The 25,065-nt window shown below is 40.4% G+C and overlaps 1 protein-coding gene across 3 annotated transcripts in view; it reads right to left on the reverse strand.

Annotated features, from left to right (window-relative positions):
- The window catches only part of cacnb4a (calcium channel, voltage-dependent, beta 4a subunit), a 67,111-nt gene that overhangs the window by 10,409 nt on the left and 31,637 nt on the right, over nt 1–25,065 (reverse strand). For 2 of the 3 annotated variants that reach the window (XM_061723146.1, XM_061723148.1), the window contains 6 exons: nt 10,413–10,532; nt 6,435–6,557; nt 4,356–4,483; nt 3,003–3,082; nt 2,870–2,889; nt 2,431–2,511 (listed from right to left, as the gene is read on the reverse strand). In XM_061723146.1, the coding sequence (XP_061579130.1) occupies nt 2,431–2,511; nt 2,870–2,889; nt 3,003–3,082; nt 4,356–4,483; nt 6,435–6,557; nt 10,413–10,532 (552 nt within the window). The remainder of the gene's footprint in view (nt 1–2,430; nt 2,512–2,869; nt 2,890–3,002; nt 3,083–4,355; nt 4,484–6,434; nt 6,558–10,412; nt 10,533–25,065) is intronic. The other variant, XM_061723147.1, reaches the window with a different exon arrangement.

Consider the following 25,065-nt stretch of genomic DNA (forward strand, 5'->3'; position numbering starts at 1 on the left):
AAGGTGCGGTAAGGTGCTGTTAATCTTCACCCATTGAGTTTAATCTTATGCAGTGAGAAACATTATTCACAAATGGAAAGCATTCAAGACAGTCGCCAAGCTCCCCAGGAGTTGAAATCATCAAAAATCATCAAAACCAGAGAATTAAATCTTAAATTCTGCAGGGCGACGTGAGCATGGTAAATATTTAATTCTATGGCAAGACATTTTGAAGAAGATGAGACAGGTTTGGTCAGTTTAGATAAAGTATCTTCTATGTTGAAAGAGCACAGAACCCATTAGTTTTGTGGAACAAAGTCTTAAGGACAGATGATACTAAAATTTATCTTTTTTTATTTTATTTGAATGACCAGGGCCATGTTTGTCAAGCACGTTTCAAACATAGCATTTCTGCAGAAATATTTCATACCACATGTCAAGCATGGCAGAGGAAGGGGGATGATTTGGGGTTGATTTTGCAGCCACAAGACCTTGGCACTTTGCTTTCATCGGGTCGTCCATGAGCTCCTGAAAGCAAGCGTGAGGCCAACCGTCCAACAGCTAAAGCTGGGTCAAAACTGAGTCATGCAACTAGATGATGATCTTAAGTACATCAAACATCTCTACATTAGGATGGCAGGGAAATGTTTAAAAAGATCAAGGTCTTGGAATGGCCTCATCAAAGTCCAGACCTCAAACCAGTGGAAATGCTGTGCTGGGACATTGAGAAAACTGAGCATACAGTATGCAAAATCCTCAAAATCTCAATGAACTCAAGCAATGTTGTGAAGAAAAATGAAATCTGAAAGACTGATACAATCATAACATAAGCAACTACTTTCAGTAATTGCCACTAGGGTGAAGCTACAGAAACATGGGGGTACTTAGTATTGGCAATTATTTTTCTTTCTAGCTTAATTTTTGTTGAAATTACAGCCACGGGGAAAGACGTTATATGTTGTATTTGCCAAACATGACCTAATTCATTCAGATGAGTTTTATTACAATCAGAGGATTCTTTAGATGATTAATAATATACATACACATGGCAATACATTGTGTACACACTTGCTTGTAATAGATGATTTATAATATTTCAGATTAAACATATTTATAAAACCTGAATGCTTCTTCAAGTACTGGAAAAGTCTCACGCTTTATACAAGGCTGTTAGAGGACAGATGACTATGTTATTAATATACATAACTATTTATTAATATGTCCTTTCTCTCTGCCAGTGGCAGAAAGAAAAGTTCTGCTAACGTGAGCTCTATTATTAGAACTGATTCATGCCTCAAAAACAAGAAACTGAAAATACTGTTCACTTGTCTCATTCCAGGACCGGCAGCGCAGTCGACACAATGCCGTGTTTCTAATTTCAAACCATGTTCCACTTTTTCAGACTGATGCAGTTTACCCAGAAGCTTGTTACCACGGCAACACCAGGACGGGAGGCAGGGACCGTGATTCCATGACAACTGACTTCAGCGCTCCCACCACCTCCTTGGCATCCCTTATTGTTTGCACTGCGGTTCCAACTGATAGTGTATTTTCATGTGGCAAGCGCAAGGAATTCAAGGAGTTAATCTAGGTGAACGTTTGAGGACTCCACAACAAGATAGTCTGTGAGCTTGGTCCATAATGGATATATTAAAACATCATGTCAAAAGGGAAACAAGATAGTGCTTTCATCTGATTCAGCACTCAATGAAGGATTTCCTTTCCAGATTAAAAGTGTATCCAATTAACAGTTATGTCAGGCTTGTTTTCTGCCTACTGTTTCCACAAAGAGAAATGTTTATTTTAATGTTAAACCACAAATGTGTATATATATATATATATATATATATATATATATATATATATATATATATATATATATATATATATATATATAACATTGTTACGAGAGTATTAGGGCCAGGCAGGAGAATAAAATAAAAATAATATTTAAGAGGAGGAAGATTTTTTTTTTCATTATGCACTTCGAGAAAAAAGTCAAAATGTTGAGAAAAAAGTCAAAATTTCGTGAATAAAGTTGAAATGTTGAGAAAAAAGGCAAAATTTCAACTTTTTTCTCGAAATTGTATTTCAACATTATTCTCGACATTTCCACTTTTTTCTCAAAATTGTATTTCAACATTAATCTCGACATTTCGACTTTTTTCTCGACATTTTGACTTTTTTCTCGAAGTGCACAATAAAAAAAAATATTCCCCTCTCAAATATTTTTTCTCTTGCATGGCCCTAATACTCTTCCGTACATTGTTGACCTTGCAGAATGATAAAACAAGAACATCAAGTGAACACAAAGTGCCTATAACATTGTGTGTTTCTATCTTTAATCACAGAAGGCTGGCTGAGTTTTGGAAGGATTATAAAAGTTTGAAGAGAATTTGCTTCTGACTGTGAATAAAAGTCTGAGTAAACGGCAGCAGCAGCACGTCCTACCTCATAACCTTTCAGGGACGGTCCCACCAGGACAACTGGCCTCATGGAGGGAACCACATCGTATGGAGGGACGTGCTCAGCCTTAACGGGTCAAGATAGCACAGACGCAGTTAAGGTTTCATATTTTATAAGTGGCTTCTGAAGCCATCTTTAGGAAGAAACATGGGTTAAAGCAATTCATCTTGTTATTTGTAATATTTTCAATTCTAATAAACATCCTTGAACCTCAAGTAAAATCCCCATCAGAACAGGATGGAACATTTCCCATCGTTCTAAACTTCTCTAAACTAAAAATGGACAATTATTTTTTTGGATTATTGTTTTTAGACTTTTTAAATCAGTAATTCAGTTTATTTTGAAAACATACTTTACAAGGCTGGCCATGTCATTTTTAAGAAATACTGGATTACATAAACAATAATAAATGAATCATACTCACAACTTTCTGTTTCTGCTTTCCTGCAAGAAAAGACCAGGGGAATAAAACAGGACATGAGATTATCCTGAGCAGATCACATCACGGCCACTTGTTTTTTCTCACATCTAAACAGATGTTTAACTGGGGTACCAACCTGCAGAGTTTGGGTTTGGTTTGAACGTGCCTGACACCATATCTCCCAGACTGGAGGAGGAGTTTCCACTGGATTTACTGCTGCGGTGATAACGGGGAAGAAGAAAAAGTAGCTCACATAAAATCCAGCATGTCTAATCAAACACATGAATCAAACAGACAATTAATTGTACTTCAAAAGAAATATTACAAGCTCTTCAATTAGTAGTTTATATTAAGTATTGGATGGAATTCCTACAAAAGAGCCAGTGGTATGGTTTTGTTTTGCTTCATAACATAATGCTTCATAAGAATAATTGAACAAATGTACAGGTATACTTAACTAAAACAGACAAGCCATAAAAGATGGAAAGATAATGAGGTAAAATGTATCCTTTTAATGATTTGTTACAAAGAAGATTCAAATTGGAAGTTGATCCTTGAATATTTTGTTCTTCTGAGGCCGAGACCATTGAACATCTTTTTTTCAATTTCTCTTTTACAAAGTCCTTTTGGTCTGACATTCATAATTGGTTATCTTTAAAAAAAATTTTTACTTACAATGATGTTATTTATTATATGGATAACTTGGATCCTAAATATTCAAACATTATCAACCTGGTGTTTATTTTGGGTAAATATCATATTAACACTTGTAAGTGGAGTGGAAATACTCCCTCCTTTACTATATTTTTACATTTTTTTTTACCAACTACCGGTACTTTAAATCTATGAAAAAGATTGATAATATGAATAGGGTTGCCAAGAAACTGTAGTCATACATAACTCAGTTCTTGCTCTTTTGATTTTATTGTACCTTGCTGTCCTTGTGCTTTTTGTTTGTTTTTGTTTCTTGTGTGAATCTCTTATTTTCACCATTGTTACTGTAATTATTTCCTAATTTTATACCTTTTTCATCCTTGCCTTGATCTGTACATTCTTTGTGCTAAATAAAGTTTAAAAAAAGATAGAAAGATTTAAAGAAAGATAGAAAAGTAGGACAACATAAATGGCAATCGTGCTACTACTGGGCTGGGGCCACAGACAAGGTGGCTGTCCAACAAATACACAAGCATAATGACTCAAAATGGTAGTGTTTTATCACTTGGCGTTGTCACAGCATCATTCATCACTTTGTGGGCTAAAACCCAATAGCAGTGGCTTCAATCCACGTGCACCTCAAAGAGGTCGGACCACACAGCAAAACTTGGCTGTTATCCATCTGACATCCTGCTTATCTGTGGGCTCGGCCGCCAGACTCTACTCATCCCCGAAGTGACTCTCCTCAAGAATAGACCTGCACCCTCCAACTGTCTCTGTCCCCTTTGATTAGGATTCCTCCCCTTTCAGCACTCAGTCGTCCCAGTACGCTCACCCATGGAAGCGTCCCCTCTTTTGTTCCTGCTGAAGTTTAATGTTTTCCAGCTTCAGCGGGCTTGGAATGAAGCCAATGTCGCAGCCCTCTTTCACCAGGCGCCCGATCCACCAGTCGTTGTTGTACTTCTACAACACACACACGCAGATAAGCATCGGTGAGAAAACAGCAGGAGCGGACAGTTGTTACATTTCCAATCATGTGGGTGATACCTGTATATACCCCAACTTCCTATTTCCTCATTCCTCATTTCTCATCATGATTTTGTCATTTGGCTGTTATGTCTTGGGTTTTTTGCAGCCAGAACTGATATACAAGTGATTGAATCCAGTGATACACTTACCCTTCATACAGAGCTGACCCTCCTGTACTAATATGTAATTAACAAAGTTAATTTCACAAGCAGTTGAAAGAGGATTGTAATGGAAAAATGACAATGTATTCTACATTTTGGACACATGGTAATACTTTATATGATGCACTTTGATTCCAGACTTCTACTTTGAATGAACTCACTGTCTGAGTCTTGGAAATGCAATCATCTTATCTTTATTTGAATTCAGGAAGGAACCACTGATCACCTGACCATTGTCATTTCTTTCTTGACTGTTTACAGACTTGATGACATTTGCCATTACAACACATCCTATGGATTATTATACCTTTACTTACACAATCTTTGTCTATAAAACACACCTACACCTTGGAGCAAACCATCAGTATGCAATTATACTTTGTTGTGATTGTATGCTGATCCCTTGCAAGGTTTTAATTAAATGACATAAAGACCATTTGGTTATTTTGTCGGTCTTTATTTTCAGATTTTCACCACAGGGTATAAACAGACCATTCAAGGAACTGACTGTAATCTTTAAAGTCTTAATTTTTCTTTATGATTAATTTCTGCTTGAGTGTAACATGAGGACCCAGACGACAGGGTTTTGTTTTGAAAGTTAGCTTCATTTTCAGTCACTATTTATTTTTTCACTATAACTTTTTTTTTTTTTAAGTATTGCTCATACATTTGTTTTTGTTTTTTCTCCTTTAAACACAGATGTTCTCAATCATAGTTTGGTTACGTCTGATAAAAATCTGTTTGGGTTCAGTGAAAGATCGTGTTTTGGGTTGATATAAATGCGTTTTTATAATTTTCCACTTGCAAAGCTCCAGTCAGAGCTATCCAATGGTCCCACACTAAAAAACACAAGCAAAATATAGCTGAGCAATGTAGCTCACCATTAACCTTAACTATGAAACACAGTGCTGTTGCCCAAGAATCCTACTATAACATCAGGTTTATTCTCATATAGAGCTGCCGCAGATATTGATTGTATTTCGACTGATTTGAATGAATGATGAATGAATTGTCTTTATTTCGACAAGTACAAGTTATTTTACAAAACAAAATGAAAAAAGTAAAATAAACATTGCTTTTGCCGAAAAGTTGTAGGCTGAAGCCGTAGCTTTATAGTGCCTACCCTTTTTCTCTTGTGAACAACTTAAATCAGAAACATTAGCATTAATCCGTGGAAACAAATGCATAAAGATGACAAAAATAAATAAGACAAAATATAAAATTGACGTTTCACATTCTAGAATGTTTTTGATAATATACTTTATAGTTATAGTGTTTTATATTTATTTACAATATTTTCTTTAAACCTTTTTTTTTTAAACTTGTAGATAGAATTGCACATTTTTAGGTCGTTGTCACAACTATTCCATATTTCTCTTGATGTACATCTTTTTTTAATATTTGTTCTTGCTGTCGTCATCTCAAACATGAGTTTCCCCCTCAGGTCATAGCAGGTTTCTTTGATTTGGAACAGGTCCTGAATTCAGTTTGGAAGCAGTTTCTGCTGGGCTTTAAAGGCAAATAAAACAGTTTTCTGCTCTACTATATCATGGAATTTTAGAGTATTATATTTATTAAAGAGATTATTTGTTGGTTCATAATAGTCAGATCTATTGAATATCCTTAAAGCTCTTTTCTGTAATAAGAAAATAGGGTTTGTATTTGTTTTATAGGTGTTACCCCATACCTCCACACGATAAGTCATGTATGTCATGTTTTTGTACCTCTTTGATGTGGAGAAAGTCCTTGGTATCAAAAGAGACGGCGGTTCCAGCCACAGGAACGTCCTCATCCAACGCACCGCAGTAGCTCACGTTGGTTCTCACAGCAAATGCCACTGCTTTGCTCTGCAAGAGACAAGAGACCAGATACAGGACATGCAAATGCATATTAGAGAAGGTTAGTGTAGATATCACAGAAAATATGATGTCAGCAGGGGAATTGTTTATCATAGATAGAATATAAAGTAAACGGGGACATATTTGAACGAGGGCAGGGATACAGTTAGGCAAGGTAAGTTTATTTCTAGAGCACAATCCAAAAACAAGGTGATTCAAGGTGCTTTACAAAGACATTAAAACGTAAATAAAAAGCATGATTTAAAGTTTGAACAAAAAAGCAATAAAATAGAACAACGGCTGGCAGAGTGGTGCTCGAACAACCACCTGCTCCTTAACACCTCTACAACAACGGAGCTGCTTGTTGTCAACAGCACTCCGACCCGAGGGACTCTAACCCACACAGAGTTAAAATATGATCAAGTTTTGAAACTCAAATTCAAAAGTACCAGTGCAGAAAAGAGTTTAAAATCAGTAATTAAAGACAGGCATCAGTTAACAATAATTAAACAAATGAGATGCAGGAATTAAAGGTTTGCAGTGCATTATGGGAGAATATTGAAATGCAGCAATAAATAAAAAGGTTTTCAACCATGACTAGTCTTAAAGCAACTGTGTGTTTCAGCAGCCCTGATGCATTCTGGGAGTTTGTTCCACAGGTGAGGAGCATAGAAGTTGAGCGCTACCTCACCGTGTTTGGTTCTAACTCTGGGAACAGAAAGTAGGCGTGACCCGGACGACCTGAGGGTTCTGGTTGGTTCCTGGACCAGGAGGTCAGAGATGTTTCAGAGATTTATAAACCAACAGCTGGATTTAACGTCTAGTCTGGGACGGACAGGAAGCACGTGAAGAGATCTAAGAACTGGAGTTATATGGTCCAGTCTCCTGGTCTCAGTGAGGACTCTGGTCTCATTAGGACTCTGGTCTCCTGGTCTCAGGACTCCAGCAGGTTCTGGACTAACTGCAGCTGGGTGATGGAGGTTCTGGACCCGTGAGACCAGCATTACAGTAGTCCAGTCTGGCAGTCCGGTCATGCAGCTGCAGCTTCACACATGCAGCAAGCCTGCCTGCAGTGAGAGAGCAGCACTGCTCACCAGACGGAAGCAGGACTGGCCATATCCACTGCACACGCCAGAGACAGGCAACATATGCACGCTAAGCAAAGTACAAATTAACCAGATGACATGAAAGAAAGAACGGCATTCAAATATTTGCAAACCATCTAAAGCCTATGTTTCATTGAAAACAGTACAAACACAACACATTTGTTGAAATTCCATTAACATTTATACTAATTTGGTATTTGACACCAACAGCTCTTAAAACATTCTTCCGTTACAACATCTCTTCTTTTAAGAGCAAACTGGGAGACAGAGACGAGACAGTCTTGCTCAGGGTTACAATTCAGCTATTCAATATATCAAAGCATCTTATGCTGAATTTTTCATTTGATATTGTATTAGATGTGAGCTGTGGGCAGCCTATTGTAGCACGCCAAGGCTTTCAGCAGGGTGACGGCCTGTTCTGAATGCTGAATGTGGTTTTGCAGAGATGAGTTTCACTGACAGATATCTTAAAGACGCGGTAAGTGTCTGACGATTTCTAACCCAGAACACATTTTGTCACATTCAGTGAATACCTCCCCACCATCTGCTGCCCATCTCATGAGTACACCATAGAACAAAGCAGCCTTCAGACGGCGTCTGTAAACGGAAAATAGACAGAGTCGGGGCAGCCTGCCACCATAAACCATCAACATTAAGCCTGGTTTATGGTTCTGCGTCACACCAACGCAGAGCCTACGCCGTAGCCTGACCTGCACCTCCCAAAAAATCTAACTACGCGTTGAGGCGACGCAGACCCAATGCAGACCGAGAGGGCTGGGATTGGTTCGCTTGGTAGCAACGCTGCAGTTCCAGACTGCACCATCCCCGCCATTTTTAAACATCTTGTCTCGTGTAGTCCAGTGTGTATACACAAAACCATTGGGCTATAATTTATTAAAGTGTAAAAATGTAACCCATGTTGCAAACAAGGACGGGAAAAAAAAAAAAAAAAAAAAAAATGTAACCCATTAAAACAAGTGAACACCGATAAACATGAATTATATATGTTTAAATATTCACCTGTTTTAATGCCAGTAACACTTTATGCTTGTACTTTAATGTACCAGTCTTGCACTGTTTTAGTTCATATAATAGTTTAACGTAGTTTCTTTTTTATATACACAATAGGTAAACTTGTCATATTTGAGTTTTTCATTAATGTTGTATTTTTGCCCCTTTGTACTAGTAATTGTTCACTGTGACCGGAAAAGCCGGAAGCTAAGCAAAGAATCAACTAGAGCTGACGATAAACCATTCAGGAAAAGAACGCAACCCCCTAGCGCTCTGGGGGAGTTTTGCACCGTGGGGAAATGGAGTGACGGAGAAGTCCGAAGGTTCACGACGACGTCACGGCAACGGCTCTGCGTTGGTGTAACACAGAACCTTAAATCAGGCTTTACTCCTGCCAGTCAACAATCATCAGAGGGTTTCTGCACGTGGGGCTGGCGCCCTGTTTGGTTGATATTTTGTTCAAAAATCAACACTTACACTTAGACTTCTTTATTGTCAGTCATATATAGCCAGTGTATCTAATAATAGCCTTCTCTTTTTCACAGCACCATACCTTTAACTTAGTAGGAGCCTTCATGTCTCCTGGCTCACTGACACAACTGAACATTGGGATGGATATTAGTTCCACTGATCCTGCATAACAATACCATCGGAGATTCAAGGGCTTCAGTTGAAAAAAGATCTGCTTCCCATTTTAAAGCAAAATTTCATGCAAATAACCCATAAAAAAAAACTCAACTAAACTCAATACTTGCTCTAAATAGAGCTTTGCAATGCTGGTTAATTAAGTCAATGAGAAGTAAAGAAATGAAACGCAACAGTGTAACCTTTTTTACTGAATTTGACTGGCTTCCTTTAACGCCACGAATGCAAAAGAACAGTGTAGCTTGTGAGGCTGACTCATTAGCTGCTATGTGTCTTCTTTTGTGTCCTTAATGTCGCTTTTCCACTAGTACCTACTCGGCTCTACTCATCTCAGCTCAGCTCGACTCAACTCGGCCTGGTTTCTTTTCCACTACAATTCAGCACCTGGAGCAGAAGTAGGAGGTTGGAGTGAAGCTGCTGTGACATATTTGATTGTGTATCTAAACGAAGAAAACAACAACACTAAAGATGTAGAACCTGGAGGAGATGATAGATGTGCTGCTGGGTCTGTGACTTGTGTTTGATATCAAGTTAAAAAATGAGAGTGAGAGAAACTTCAAGCGGCAACGCTTTTTTTTTAAATTTAGTTTGTCTCGGCGCTGCTGAAAAGTCAGCTGGAGCCGTGAGCAGCTATGAAGAGATAGAGCTCCTGGTAGATCTGGTCGTTCATTATCGCCCGTCTAGATCCCTTTTTAATTCTCTCCTCAGCACCAGGTTTATGAACATCTGACCCTCAGAGTTGGATCATGAAACACACTTTTACGCTGCTATTGCCTGTTGGATAAAATGAACAAGAAGCCGTCAGAGTCTCTTTCACTGATGTCACATCCTGACTCAGACGTCTGACTCCAACCCCCCGACCAATCGGTGGCCTGTAGTGTGATGATGTCAGATACAGCCGACTCAGCCGCTTAGAACCTCAGCAGAATAGATACAGGAAAGTATCTACTCGGCACGTTAGACTCCTAGTGGAAAAGAACCAAACCGAGGCGAGGCGAGTAGAGTCGGGCTGAGTAGGTACTAGTGGAAAAGCGCCATAAGTGTGTTATAAAGTACAGTTTGCAGCTCCTTTGTCCTGTAAATGATTCCCTGTGAACCTGACCTTTGCCCTCTCCAGCTGAACCGTGGCCTGCTGCTCCCTCTCCTGCTGGCCGCCTTCTTTCTCCTCCTCCAGGGACACATCCGAGTCAGACGGGCGGCTTGTGTAGGAATCAGCTGAGCCCTGGAGAACAAGATGAAGAATAAGGAAACACCTGTTACCAGAATACCTAATGTAACAACAAAACCAACAACACTACATGACCACACTTTCCTCATGAGGTGCAGATTAAAACAAAACTCAAGAGAAAACAAACGACTGTATTGTGTGATTTGTGTGCACCCAGTCCAAAACTAAACACATTCAGAGGCAAAATATTGCTAATGGATTTCATACCTTACATGAGCGTATTGGTTAAAACCACAGAGACTAAGTAATGAGTAGAAGGAGACTGACGTGTCCTGTGATTTGTTGTATCATTGTCTCATGCAGGATCAAAGACTGAAGGATTAAAGACAATTGACCTACTGGGCTTGAAGCTTCACAAAGATTGTGCTTTTATTTCAGTGGATCCGATTAGAAGCCACAAAAACAGACAATAAAATAAATGTCTATCAGAAAACTTTGCTTCATTTGAGTAAGTTTAAATTTGAGAGTTGAGAGGTTTTCACTACAATCCCAGTATAACTCACGGTGGATTTTAATGGAAGATTTAAATGCTGGAAAAGTAAAGCATTTGACATAAATCTATTGTATTTTGACTGTTTTTGTCTCCAGAACAAGCAGCTAAATCTAGTTATAGTATTAGAGCAAAAGTACTGACTGATATATGATATATCCTTGTACGAGACATCCTGAGATTATTGATAAGATCATGTGAATAAACAACATGGTTGTTAAGGTTTACACGTTCTGTTTTATTGTCAAGATCTTCTGGTTTTGTTTGTTCAGCCTTGCTCCTCTGTAATTTTGTAGTCTTTGTAAAGCTTCTGTTGCACGTTTAGTCAGTTTTCCCCTCTATCAGGTGAGTTTTTTTCTTCTTCCGCACCGTATTTTGCTTTACTTGCTGTCAGAGAACGTACGTCCCTTCTGCAGCTTTCAGCTTCTCTTCCTTCCCGCGTTTCACACCAGGCTTCTGTTACGTCATGTCACAACTGCATTACATTATTTATGTGTATATGTTTGGATTTTGTTGTTAGATGCTTTGACTGTCTTGGATGTATCCATGTTCATTGCCTTTGGTTCGTTCTTGCAGCTACTAAATCCCCTCTCATTTTGCAGCACAGATCAGGGGGTGGTCCCTTTCTGAAAAGGGGGACTGGGTTCATTTAGTTACTGGTCCCGTTAGTAGGTGAGTATAGTTTATTTATAGAGCACTTTTCACAGAAATTACTTGATGATAACATCCTAAATAAAATCAATAAAGCTATTAACAGGGGTGATAGTAAAAAAAAATCCTGAGCCTGAACTTTTTTTCCCTGGGAGGTAAGCGAGCCCCTAAGCCAAGATATATGCCCCGATCAACACAATTGTCATTTTTTGTCCTCTTAAAGTGTAAGTCTGGTGTAAATTGACCCAGGGTCCTGTTGTTCAAGCTCACCACATGCAGCCCATAGAAAACAGAATGAGTAAATTGAACAACATAGGCCAGGGGTGTTCCCTGGGACAACATTTTGATAAATAGTTAATTAAATTGAATGGCCTATTTTACTGTCATGAGGAGGAAAGATTGTAGAAAAACATTAATGTCCACACTAGTATAAATACAGGTTTGCATGGCCTCACAAAATGATGCTGTTTACAATGAGGTGGCAACACTTATGATTCTAATGTAGGGCTGAACGATTTTTTAAAATAATCTAATTGCGATTTTTTTCCTCAATATTACGATTGCGATTTAATATGTGATTATTTTTTTTCAAGGTCCTGTTCTCATGTATTTTTCAACTACACAAGCAATAAATCAGTCTGTTTCAAGTAGATTTTCACTTGAAATAAGTAGAAAAATCTGCCAGTGGAACAAGATTTTTTTGCTTGTAATAAGAAGATAAATCTTGTCCCACTGGCAGATTTTTCTACTTATTTCAAGTGAAAATCTACTTGAAACAGGTGAAAATTGTCAAATAAGTAATTTTTCTGGTGTTATTTTTCTGGTGATGACTCTAAATGTTGAAATAGCAGTAAAACCACATTCATTGATGAAATGACATAAGGGATGGAAAGGAGGGATGGCAGTTTTACAGGGGGGATGATTTGGACCATTTTTATTTCAGGGGTGGGGTGATTTGGACCGTTTTAATTTCAGGGGGGGTGCCATCACATCACCCCTCATCCCCCCTCAACTCGAATACTGCTCACACGGAACTCAGAACTTCTTCATAAATAACTCCCAGAGAGAAAAAAAACACCAGCAAGCTAACAAACAAACCAATAAAGCTCTCAGAGTTAACAAAACGAACCAGCAATCAACAACTAGCAGCTGTTTTAACCTCTCATCCTCATGAGCTGGCGGGCTGCTGGTTTAAGGCTGATTTATGGTTCCGCGTTACACCAACGCAGGCCTTACGCCGTGGGTTACGCGAACTACGGCGTACCCTACGGCAAAAGCTCTGCGTCGATTTAACGCGGAACCATAAATGAGCTCTCACAGCGCGACTCACTGTGCGCCCGGCTCGTACTACTCGCCACGCGCAGCTCCTCGCCAACTCCGCGCTCATATATTTAATAAATGTATAAAGCCCATATATTAATAAAGCCTCACTTGGCCCTAACGCTGAGGCCATGGTAGATTTAGGTTACACGCGGACACTGTTGACTTTTCCCTGCCGGCTCTGCTCACTGCTCACTGGCTAAACAGTCCCCTCACAAACAGTGTCCAGCGGCGCTACGTTCCGCCGCGCTGCGCTGCGTTCCCAACGTTTTGTACGCGACTCACCGGTATTACGGTAGGCTATATGAAAAATTCATATCATAAGAAAAATAAACGGCAAACCAGACTTTATTTTATTTTTTTCTCGCAAACACCTCGGTATGCCGGAAATCCGGCGTGACGCCGGAGCGCTATCACCCCTGTATTAAAAGTAAAAGTGAAAAGAACAGCAGCAACTTCATAAAACATCACATGCCGTTTTCAGCTGTTTTTTTTAAAAGCATCTTCTGTAATTACAGAATGAAGAGACGGTGGAAAGAGTTCTTACCTCTACCTCTAAAACCCAATTACAACATTTGTCAAAATTAAAGCGAGGCACCACCAGAAATCTTTGCTCAGAAGACCTCAGGGACAGACCAGCAAGAGTTTAACTGTTAAGAGCTCAGAAGTATACTGCAGGGGTCTTACTACTGCTTTAAAAGTGAAAGCAAGAAGTGTAAAATGAATCCTTCATCTGTGTAGTCTCTGTTTGGTCATGAGCTTGACCAAAGGTGTGTTGCTGCCCAGCAGGATGGCGTCCCTCGTCCTCCCAGGTCACGTCTATGACCTGCTGCTGGAGAAGATGAGCCTCAGATCCAGGGAACGAGTCCAATGTGGCTGGTATGACCTCACAGAGAACAACAGAGACCTGGGGCCTCATTTATAAAAGAGTGCGTAGGATTCATACTAAAAGTGTACGTGCGCTCAAAAGCCGAAAATGTCGTGCGCACAAAAAAATCCTGATTTATAAAACCGTGTGAACGCACATCTGCACGCAATGTTCTCTTTATACATCACAGTCCAGCTGGAAGGTTGTGCACGTGAATTCGCCTCATATCCCGCCCTCTACACGCCCACTTTCTACCATGAATGGTCAAAGCAAAGTACTTGATGACTGTATTTGCATATGAATGAGCCTGCTGAGCATGCGCAGCGCCAACTGCAGCCTGTTTCTGCTGTGTGTCAGGATGAATGAGACGTGTCGAGCCACCGTGTCACTAAATTTCACGGAGACTGAGATGGAGATGTTGTGGATGAGGTGGAGGAAGGACAACCATATTATTTGGTGGTCACAGTAGTGGCATCACTAACAAAAAGAAAGCGAGTGAGTGGCAGCACGTCATTGCTGCGCTAAACGCTGTGAGTGCCACGGACAGATCTGTGGCAGAAATAAAAAAGAAGTGGTTTGATCTGAAGGTGGAGGCCAAGAGGAGAGTGGCCCGGCACTCATTTGTTCTGTCCTCAGTCACTCTACAGTTGGAAGCGGTGGGTGACGAGGAAGTTCCCGGCACGGCGTTTCCTGCACCGCGGCTGCAGCAGCAGCAGCACCAGAGCGATCCAAGCGCTGATGCTGTGTTTCAAACACAGAGGGACATGATCAGCGCTATTCTATTATAAGTCTGATATGTGATGACATTAAAAGTATGACATGAATCTGGCTTCATTTCACCACCTCACCGCCTGCGTCGCCAGTTCCCCATATCTTCAAAAATTATTTTTTTTAAATCCCAACCTTTGCGTAGAAGGTGGCGTGTGCATCTTTCAAGCCCTGTTTTGTGCGCACGCAAGCTTTATAAATGAGGCCCCTGCTCCGTCAGGACGGCCCTCCATCACCGGTTCTAGGTGGAGGATTTCATCTCTGCTTCTGTAAGGAGGATGTACTCCTGCTGACATTGTGGGGGGAGCCCGCTTTGAACAAGTTCATATACAGCGACACAAAATAGCTCAGATCATTGCATCACTTAGAAAGTTGTTTCAATTTCTTTTGTACCGCTTTTTTTTTGTAAGATTTTGACTGTTACTAAACATTTTAAGTATGACTTTGATGCCATTTGCTTTTAGAGGGATATCAGTGGTGAAGGGGGTTGAAAATCACTGGTTTAACCTTTGGAAATGTAAAAGTTTGTTATTACCCATTGGGTAAAATCATCATCTTTAATGCAACTCGTATCTAATGCTGTCAAAGGAATGTAGCAGTCTAGAAGGTTTGATATTATGGATGGATGGATGGATGGATGGATGGATGGATGGATGGATGGATGGATGGATGGATGGATGGATGGATGGATGGATGGATGGATGGATGGATGGATGGATGGATGGATGGATGGATGGATGGATTTATTGGTGGATGATGGATGGATAGATGGATGGATGGATGGATGGATGGATGGAAGGATGGATGGATGGATGGATGGAAGGATGGATGGAAGGATGGATGGAAGGATGGATTTATTGGTGGATGATGGATAGATGAATGGATGGATGGATGGATAGATGGATAGATGGATGGATGGATGATGGATAGATGGATAGATGGATGGATGGATGGATGGATGGATGGATGGATGGATGGATGGATGGATGGATGGATGGATGGATGGATGGATGGATGGATGGATGGATGGATGGATGGATGGATGGATATTGTAGAGTTCAAATCAAATGGAAATACATTAGTAGTGCCATGAAAAAGTAATCAAGTTCCAATTTAAAATGTACTCTCACCTCAAAGTGGATAGGGGGACCTGATTACGTCAGTAAAATTTACCCTCCACGAACCCCTCACATTCATGTCCGTTTTATCTGACTGTTAATTTATTTGATATATTTGACCATTTACTGCCTAATCCTTCTTTGAACTGACATGGTTTGCATTTACCTGCGTGAGTGTTTTGTCACTAACAGGGCAGTGAGGTGGTTTCCTCCCACCTCAGTCTGCCTCAGGCTGAACATCAGTCTCATACCGTCTGTATCAGCGGAGTCACAGCCTCCTCACTCACCCGCTCCCTCCATCCTCAACCTTATTATCTGCAAGTCAGTGGCTGGCGGGTAAAAGCGGCAGTAAAAACGCCCACCGACTTATTTACGGCGCGGAGCGAGGAGTGATTGTGGACTACATAGACACTAGGACCGTGGCCAACTATCTGACGGTATGTGCGAGACCTAAAAGAAGCAACAGTGAAGTCTGGCGGAGAGGATGTTGGCTTAATCTTCAGCCCTTTGAGGAGCCCACAATAGGAGGTGGGCACCTCAAAAAAAACTCATAGGAGGTGAGTACAACCCCAGCTAACAGACAGAAACTATAAACCCATCAATCATTCCAGGTGTTTCGATCTACAGAGCAATACAACCTTATTTCTAAAAGTGCTAACCTAGATTTGCCTTAAATGATTCCCTTAGAAGTAACACAACTTGGCTCTGAGGTCCTTTGTCTCTCTGGTACGTGGACAGGTACAACATACATACATAATAGAAGAACAGCCCTTTATGTTTGTACTTTGTGAAAAATGACAATTTGATGGCAATCTGGAACACTTTCAACACATTTTATCCTTCAGTTTGTAGAATCAAGACAGAAAATAAGGAAAAATGGCTTCAGATTTAAAGTATAATGCAGTTGCACGTTGCAATCAGGAGTCATCCAATGACAACTTTTTATAGTACGTTACAAGATCACGAAGAGCTGATAGGCCTCTTGATCTTTGATCTTGAACTTTTCCACTAGTACGTACTCAGCCGACTCGACTCGACTCGCCTCGGTTTCGCGCTCTCCCACCAGGAGTCTACCCGAGTGCCGAGTACCGTATTTTCACGACCATAAGGCGCACATAAAATTCTTTTTTCTTTTTAAAAATGTGCTGCGCGCCCAATGAAACGGTGCGCCGTATCTATTACCTGTATTACGGTAATGTAAGGCGGACGGCCACCATGAGAACGGTAAAGGGAGAAGGGGGCGTGTGAAGCACCCGTGAGTTGCGGACGTGAATGAGACCATCCTCAGAAGTTAAAAGGGGCAGGGGGGGGGGGGGGGTATTGTTGTGCTTGCCTGCCACGCTGATGGACAGAAACTATGGTCATTTTTAAAAGAAAAACTTTGCCTAAAGACGTTTCCAGCCGGAGTCATTATAAAGGCGAATGAAAAGGGCTGGCTGGATGAAGGGATGATGATCAAGCGGCTGAGGCAGGTCTATGTGCGGCGACCCGGTGGTTTTTTTCACATATCATGTGTACGTTAACGTGTCTGCTGGGACTGTTGTTCGGGCTTTTGCAAAAGCCGGCATTTCCGAGGGCACGCACGGCACAGAAAGTGACTCTGACAGCGAGGAAATTCGGACTGGCGCAGCTGATTTAGCGGAGCTCTTTAATGCAGAAACAGGGGATGAGGACTTTGAAGGGTTTCATTAATGTAAAAACTGAAATAAAATACAATCAAACTAAGTTTTGCTACCGCTCTATTTTTAAATAAGCACACTTGTGTGCTTGTGCGTGTGTTCTGCAGCGGGTGTGTGTGTTTTGCAGCGGGTGTGTGTGTTTTGCGGCGCGCGTGTGTGCAGCTCCGTGTCTGTAGACTGCGCCTTTTGGGTCGGTGCGCCGTATGTGTGTTTTAAATCCAAAAATAACACACAAAAATGAGGGTGCGCCTTTTCACACGGTGCGCCGAATGGTCGTGAAAATACGGTAGATACTTTTCTGTAACTATTCTGCCGAGGTTCTAAGCAGCTGAGTCGGCTGTATCTGACATCATCACACTACAGGCCACCGATTGGTCGGGGGGTTGGAGTCAGACGTCTGAGTCAGGATGTGGCAGCGCAAAAGTCTGTTTGGTGATCCAACTCTGAGGTGCAGATGTTCATAAACCTGGTGCTGAGGAGAGAATTAAAAAGAGATCTACAGTAGACGGGCGATAAGGAACGACCACATCTACCAGGAGCTCTGTCTCTTCATAGCTGCTCACGGCTCCAGCTGACTTTTCAGCAGCGCCGAGACAAACTAAAATAAAATTCGAAAAATGTTGCTGCTTGAAGTTTCTCTCACTCTCATTTTTTAACTTGATATCAAACACAATCCACAGATCCAGCAGCACATGTATCATCTCCTCCAGGTTCTACATCTTTAGTGTTGTTGTCTTCTTCGTTTAGATCACACAATCAAATACGTCACAGCAGCTTCACTCCAACCTGTTACTTCTGATCTGGGTATTGAAAATAAACGAGCTGACGGGCTGAGTAGGTATTAATGTAAAAGCGGCATTAGTGTGAGCTTGAACACGGCTGTCTTGGTCTCCTGTGAGTCCTGGTCAGGCTGACGCAACCAGGTTCATTGACTAGTTATGACTACGGTATAATAGTACCTGCACTGCCCCACCTCAAAAGCATCAGCATGAGATGAGGTTTTGTTTATTTGTTTATTTAAAAGGGATCCCCAATAGTCTTCGCCATGGGAAGACTATTCTTCCTGGGGTCCACACATAGACATACAAAAGATAATATAAAAGATGATAATATAATAATAATATAATAACATAACAATAAAGATGACAATAGTCCAACTCAAAAAGGGTGAAAAACTTCACTATAATTCCTGAAATAATAAATTGAACCAAAATAAAAGATTAAGTAACCAACCATCCACATCATAGAAGTATATATATATATAGAAGTATAAATATATATTACATATCATAATATACTCATACATTATAATATATTCATACTTCTAAACCATATATACACTCATAGCCTACAGAGATTTAGAATATATTTACTATTAATTTATAATATACATACAATTTGCACTATAATCACAATATATACCTCGGAGAGATCATAACTTCCTTCTGAACTACAGCCTGCTTCAGTCTTCTTTTAAAACTGGTTTTGAAGGCATAGTGTTGGAAACGTTACGGTTGGATATATGTTGCAAAGCAATAAACAGTAAAGTTCATTAGAACTATGTGGCATGGATGATGTTTTGCAGGAATTTGTGACGTTTACTTGAGTGAACCCTGGTGAGCTTTAAAAGGTCTCGGTGAGTTCATGCTTTGCTTTTACTTCAATTTTTCCTGCAGGTCTTTGAAAGGTAACCAAGTCATCAGAAGAAATAATGAGTTCATTCGACCTGCAAATTAATTTCATACATTTGTGATTTGATAATGACCACTAAGTGAACTCCTGCAGACACTCCAGCGCTTCATTGCAGTTGAAAAAAAAAACAAAAACAGACTTTATTAAAAGAATAACCTGCCAGGCCCAACTACCCGTAGTGATGATGTACAGTAACATGTGTGAAGTTATGTGTTTGCACTGTTGCACTGTTTCACATTTTTGTACATATAATGTGATACAGAGTCTATTCTATTTTATTTTGTACTATTTTATTTTATACTTATTCTACATTTTTTGAAGGAAAACACGACTACGTGCTGCTTTCATTTCGTTGTATGCCTCGTATAATGACAATAAAAAGTCTGAAGTCTGAAGTATGATACAGACAAAGACTAAAAATCTAAATGACGACATGATTAAAAGACACATCACAGCAGCAATTTCTACTCTGTCCTCTCCTTCTAATCCAATTAGCTGTTCTCTCCCTGTGATGGACAGAGATGCCGCGGCTTTGTGGCAGAAAATCTGTAACTCACTTCACCCCACAGCTGAAAAATTACCAATTCACATGAACAATAGACATTTTCTTCCCCGGCAAGGATCACCGAGACAGAGACGAGACTAGAGAGTCTCTGGTCCAGCAGCGATCTGCTGCTCATCAGCATGCAGGCAGCCGTTCACCGGGACCGGCCCGGGCCCAGACACCCCCGTCTGTCACCAGTCAATAAGTGGAAGAACTCAATAACAGAGTGAAAATCATTTAACACAAACATCATTTCTTGAAACATATAGAAACTAGAGATGCACCGATCGATTGGCAACCGATTGGTATCGGCCCGGTAATGCCCCTATCGGTTTTGATCGGAGATCGGAAAATAATAGTTCAAAGCAGGCCTATCAGATGACTTTTACAACAACAAACCGCCGCCCGCGCTGGTGTTCCCACACCTAATACCCAGGTCTCCTAAGGCGGCGTGACAGTCTCTGCAAAGCATCAACACTGAAACTGGCCTCGGTGGTATGGCAGTTTTACCATGTCCGAATAGGACAATACATTTTCAGTTTGCAAGCTGTGTGCAAAGGAGATACCCCGAGGAGGAATGTTACAAAAGAATTTCAACATAACGACGCTGATAAGACATTTGAAAGTTTTTCACACGAAGGAGGATATTGAGTTGTTTAAGTTGGCTAAGGCAGAGAAAGAAAAGGAGCAACGCCGCTAACTCCGCTGAACATAACAGAGACCTTTAAACGACAGCAAGAAAAATAAAGAACTACATCTTAAGGTAATTAATTCATATTGATCAGCGCTTTCTGTTGTAGAAGACATCAGGTTTAAACACGTCGTTAGCTGCTTGGATCCGCGGTACAAGCTGCCGCGTCGTAAATATTTCACTGATGAAATCCTGTCGGAGTTTTACCAGACTATATACAGTCCAAACCCTCACGCAGGATGACAGTCGTGTCAGTCGCTTCACGAGTGACATTTGGAGTTCTAGTGTGAAGAGTTTCCTCACACGCGGCGGATGCTATCGCTAAAGCTTTCACAAACCTTAATAATTCATAATTCATTTTAAGATTTAATTCCTCTTTCCACAGGAAAACCAAGGTTTATAGTTTACAACTTGTATGAACTTCCAGAGAGTGACATGTCTGCTGTTGTCTGTGTTGGTCACATGTTGTACATAATTATTACCACAGGAAGCTGAAGCTAGTGAGCTAGACTTCAAGTCTAAGTCGTCTCTAAGAGTCTCTAGAGGGTGAAATATTGCTCATTGCCTCAGCCTGAAATAAACAGTCAATCCATGATACTTTCTCATCTCCTATTTTTTATACCTAATAATACAATGTCAGTGTTGTGTACATGAGACAACACTATTGACGAATTTATGGATTTCACGCTGTGATCGGTGATCGGCAATGTCGGGATCGGAAGATACTGCTTTTGGAGATCGGCCTCTAAAATCCTGATCGGTGCATAGAAACACTATAAACCCGTCTTGTGCACACAACAATCTGCACATTATATAACATGACCATTGAACCATGTAATGCCACTGCCAGCCAACATCACTGTACATGAACGCATTCATACATTTCAATGACTAAATAATAAAAAGAACACTGACAATTATTCAGTGGTTATAAAAAGAGAAGAGAAAGCATTAGCCACTGGGATGAATAGTTTCTGAGTCTATTTGTCCCGGAGGAGCAATCTGCACCCTGTCAGGAGCAACTGGAGTTCCTAAGAGACGCGGTGGCTGGGATGGATTCGTAGCAATGTTTTCATTTAAATTCAGATTTTTGCTGACTAGCTGAGAACTCTCAGTTTACTAGCTACGGACTCTAAGATCGTGAACTCTCATAAAACATTCACACCAACTAAATGTGAAACACAAATTCATGCGAGACTCTCTGCAACCCAACTTGAAGCCTCTAATAAATCCTGTTTGCATGTGCATGCCTCGCAGGGTTTTGCTCTGTACTCAGTGAACGCAGGCCAGAACCACTCATTGTTACATTCTGGTAAAAAAGATTAGTAGTGTTGTTAAGAGACCAGAGCTGCCTCTTAAAAAATACACTCCAACGAGCCACAGTAGCACCTTCGACAAGAAGAAATAACTGCTAACGTTATCTACATGTACACATGTACATAGACGGATATAAACCTACCGGTAAATCATGAACCACTTTTGAACTTCACTTATAAAAGATGAATGCATGTTTTGAATGCAGAGGCCTTGTTGGGAGCCTGATAAATGGCTCTGATAAAACATGAATTATACCGCAAACAATAACTGAATGAAAATAAATACTGAGATGTCTAATCCAGGATTTGTTCTGCAGTAACTCTTTGAAATAAACCTGACAAGCTGGACGTTGAGGATACATTCCTTTGTTCGGGGTTTCTAGGCGTCCCTGCTAATGATCCGTCCAGAGCCAGGGGAGTGATTTCTTCATACAAACCACTGTTATTTACTGCCTCGTTGCAAATGAAATCTATAGCTGGGGAACTGGAAGAAAAGGAAAATAAAAGCAGCAAAACCACTGGTTGCAAAGGATCTGGACCTGCTCTATGATGAAATACTACAAATAATAATGATATACCTTGTTTTTGTTTGTTAGCTGCAGGATATCACGTTTAACTCATTCCAGCCGTACTCCCAGAAAGAGATTTACATACAGGACTGTCTCAGAAAATTTGAATATTGTAATTTTCTGTAATGCAATTACAAAAACAAAAATGTCATACATTCTGGATTCATTACAAATCAACTGAAATATTGCAAGCCTTTTATTATTTTAATATTGCTGATCATGGCTTACAGTTTAAGAAAACTCAAATATCCTATCTCAAAAAATTAGAATATTCTGGGAATCTTAATCTTAAACTGTAAGCCATAATCAGCAATATTAAAATAATAAAAGGCTTGCAATATTTCAGTTGATTTGTAATGAATCCAGAATGTATGACATTTTTGTTTTTTTAATTGCATTACAGAAAATAAAGAACTTTATCACAATATTCTAATTTTCTGAGACAGTCCTGTATAGTAGGAAGATAGCCAAGTCACACAAAACATTCAAAAACACAAAGAAGAGGACCGAATGACCCTGCATGTGTCACTTTACACTCCTGACACTATTAATGCACGAATCCCAGTGATGATGTCAGTCAGGCCACATGGTACTTTGGAGCGTTCCCAAAATGACTCATGAAAGACACAAGCAGCGACTCTACCAGAGCAGCCTCTACGCTCCTATCTGTCCGCGCTCCTTCTCTATTGACACAGACTCAAACGCACACGGACCAGTGAGTCGTACGTGAATCCTTATCTCAGACAGTCAAGTGGCCGGTCTTGAGTCCATCGGGCTACACTCAAGCCTTATCTGTTTAGACGCCAAAGTTCGGTCTGTTGTCCCGTCTCCATCTTCCTTCCCCCCCGCCACCTCTGGGCCTATCAGAGACTGGCTGCCCGTGTGAAAGCCTTCCCTGGTGCAGGTTGGGTCCAAACACGGCCTTGGAGCCTGCACTATTAGGACCTGAACGTACATGCCGCAGTACAATGACCACGAGCCACCGCGGCAGGTTTAATGGGTTTATATTTACATGATAACTGTGGCAAACATGACTCACTTTATCATGCAAATACTAACACTAACATTTAACCCTGAAGATTAACTAAATGGTAGTTACGCTATGTATGTGTGTATGTATGCATGTGTATGTGTATATACAGGACTGTCTCAGAAAATTAGAATATTGTGATGAAGTTCTTTATTTGCTTTATTTGCTGTAGAAATATTCAACTATGTGTGTATAGGTATGTGTGTGCGTATAATTATAGTATAGTTAGTTATTATAAATACTTGTTAATAAATGATTAGTGAATGGGGGTAGGATTAAATAAGTTTACACTTCTTCCTACTCCTTTTTATACATGTAAATTAAGATATTAAGTGTTAAAGGATGAAATTCTTTATATTATTTTTTGTTTTTTTGTTTTGTTTTCTTATCTTCTCTTTTAATTGTTGTCTTTTTACTTGTACAAAATAAATCAAATCAATTAATCAATCAATCAATCAAAAAAAAAATGTTGCATACTTGCAGACAATAAGCAAGAGTGTTTGAAAAGCATACTTCCTGAGGTTTCTCTGACAGACTAAAAACAGACGCCCACTAGGAAACCACGAGGACTCCCAGAGCCTCAAATACATTCTTCTCTTTTTTCAAAGGAATGCCAGTTCAGCACGTAACATGACAGTTAGGTTTGTATCCCAAGGGAGGCAGACCATAAACAGACAGCACTTGTTGAGTGAAATTGATGGGAAGAAGAGCTGTACTTCAGTTAGTACTACAGAGAATCTAGTATTTACTAGTATTGACAGTAAAGCTTTTGCATCTTTGTAATGTTGCTATTTGCTCTCAGAACACTTTAAGGACATTCTGCCACTGAGGATTGCAAGGGCTGCAGGTGTGTGTACAGACATGTCTCGCTGAAAGAAAGCAAGGACATTCCTGGAGAAGATGTGGTCCTGAAGGCAACATATGTTGCCCTGAACTTTCAGAGTCCTTTTCCTGCATCAACAGATATGACAGAAGTGGAGATGACCTGTGGCGAGGGCACTGATGCAGCTTCATGCATCACAGACGATGCTGCTAACTGTAACAGTCTGGATGCTCCTCTTTACCTTCGGTCTGGAGCAACAAGTGCCTGTTCTTTCCAAAAAAAAAGATTAGTAATAGTGATTTCTTGACCACAGGGATGTTTTTAGTCGTAATGGTCCGTCCAGAATGCCTCAGGGTCCAGAGGTGTGGACACGCTCTCTGGAAAAGGTTAAAGTCTATGTTCTATAGAGGGTCTGCATTGACATCACTTCCCCGCTGGACCAGCCCCCTTACTCACACTGAGTGGCAAAACATCAGCAAAAATGACTGCAACTAGTGGAGAAGACGGGATGACAGCCGATTATGGGCTTAAATTAAAGGCAGTTGGACTTGACAGTGACCCGTACAGTTACCCCAAGAACCAGTGGTTCATGAGATTAATATTTGGTACAGTTACCAAGAACCAGTGGTCCATGGACATTAATATTTGGTACAGTTACCCCAAGAACCAGTGGTCCATGGACATTAATATTTGGTACAGTTACCAAGAACCAGTGGTCCATGGACATTAAAATTTGGTACAGTTACCAAGAACCAGTGGTCCATGGACATTAATATTTGGTACAGTTACCAAGAACCAGTGGTCCATGGACATGAATATTTGGTACAGTTACCCAGAACCAGTGGTCCATGGACATTAATATTTGGCCACCAATCCAGTTTCCTGATATTTATCTGTACTTAATTTCTACGCCGGGGAAATACACGAAGCAAAGCTTGAAGGCTTACAAAAGTCTTGACGCTTGGTCC

The sequence above is a fragment of the Cololabis saira genome, chromosome 6 (assembly GCF_033807715.1).
Source record: "Cololabis saira isolate AMF1-May2022 chromosome 6, fColSai1.1, whole genome shotgun sequence".
Taxonomy (NCBI): domain Eukaryota; kingdom Metazoa; phylum Chordata; class Actinopteri; order Beloniformes; family Belonidae; genus Cololabis; species Cololabis saira.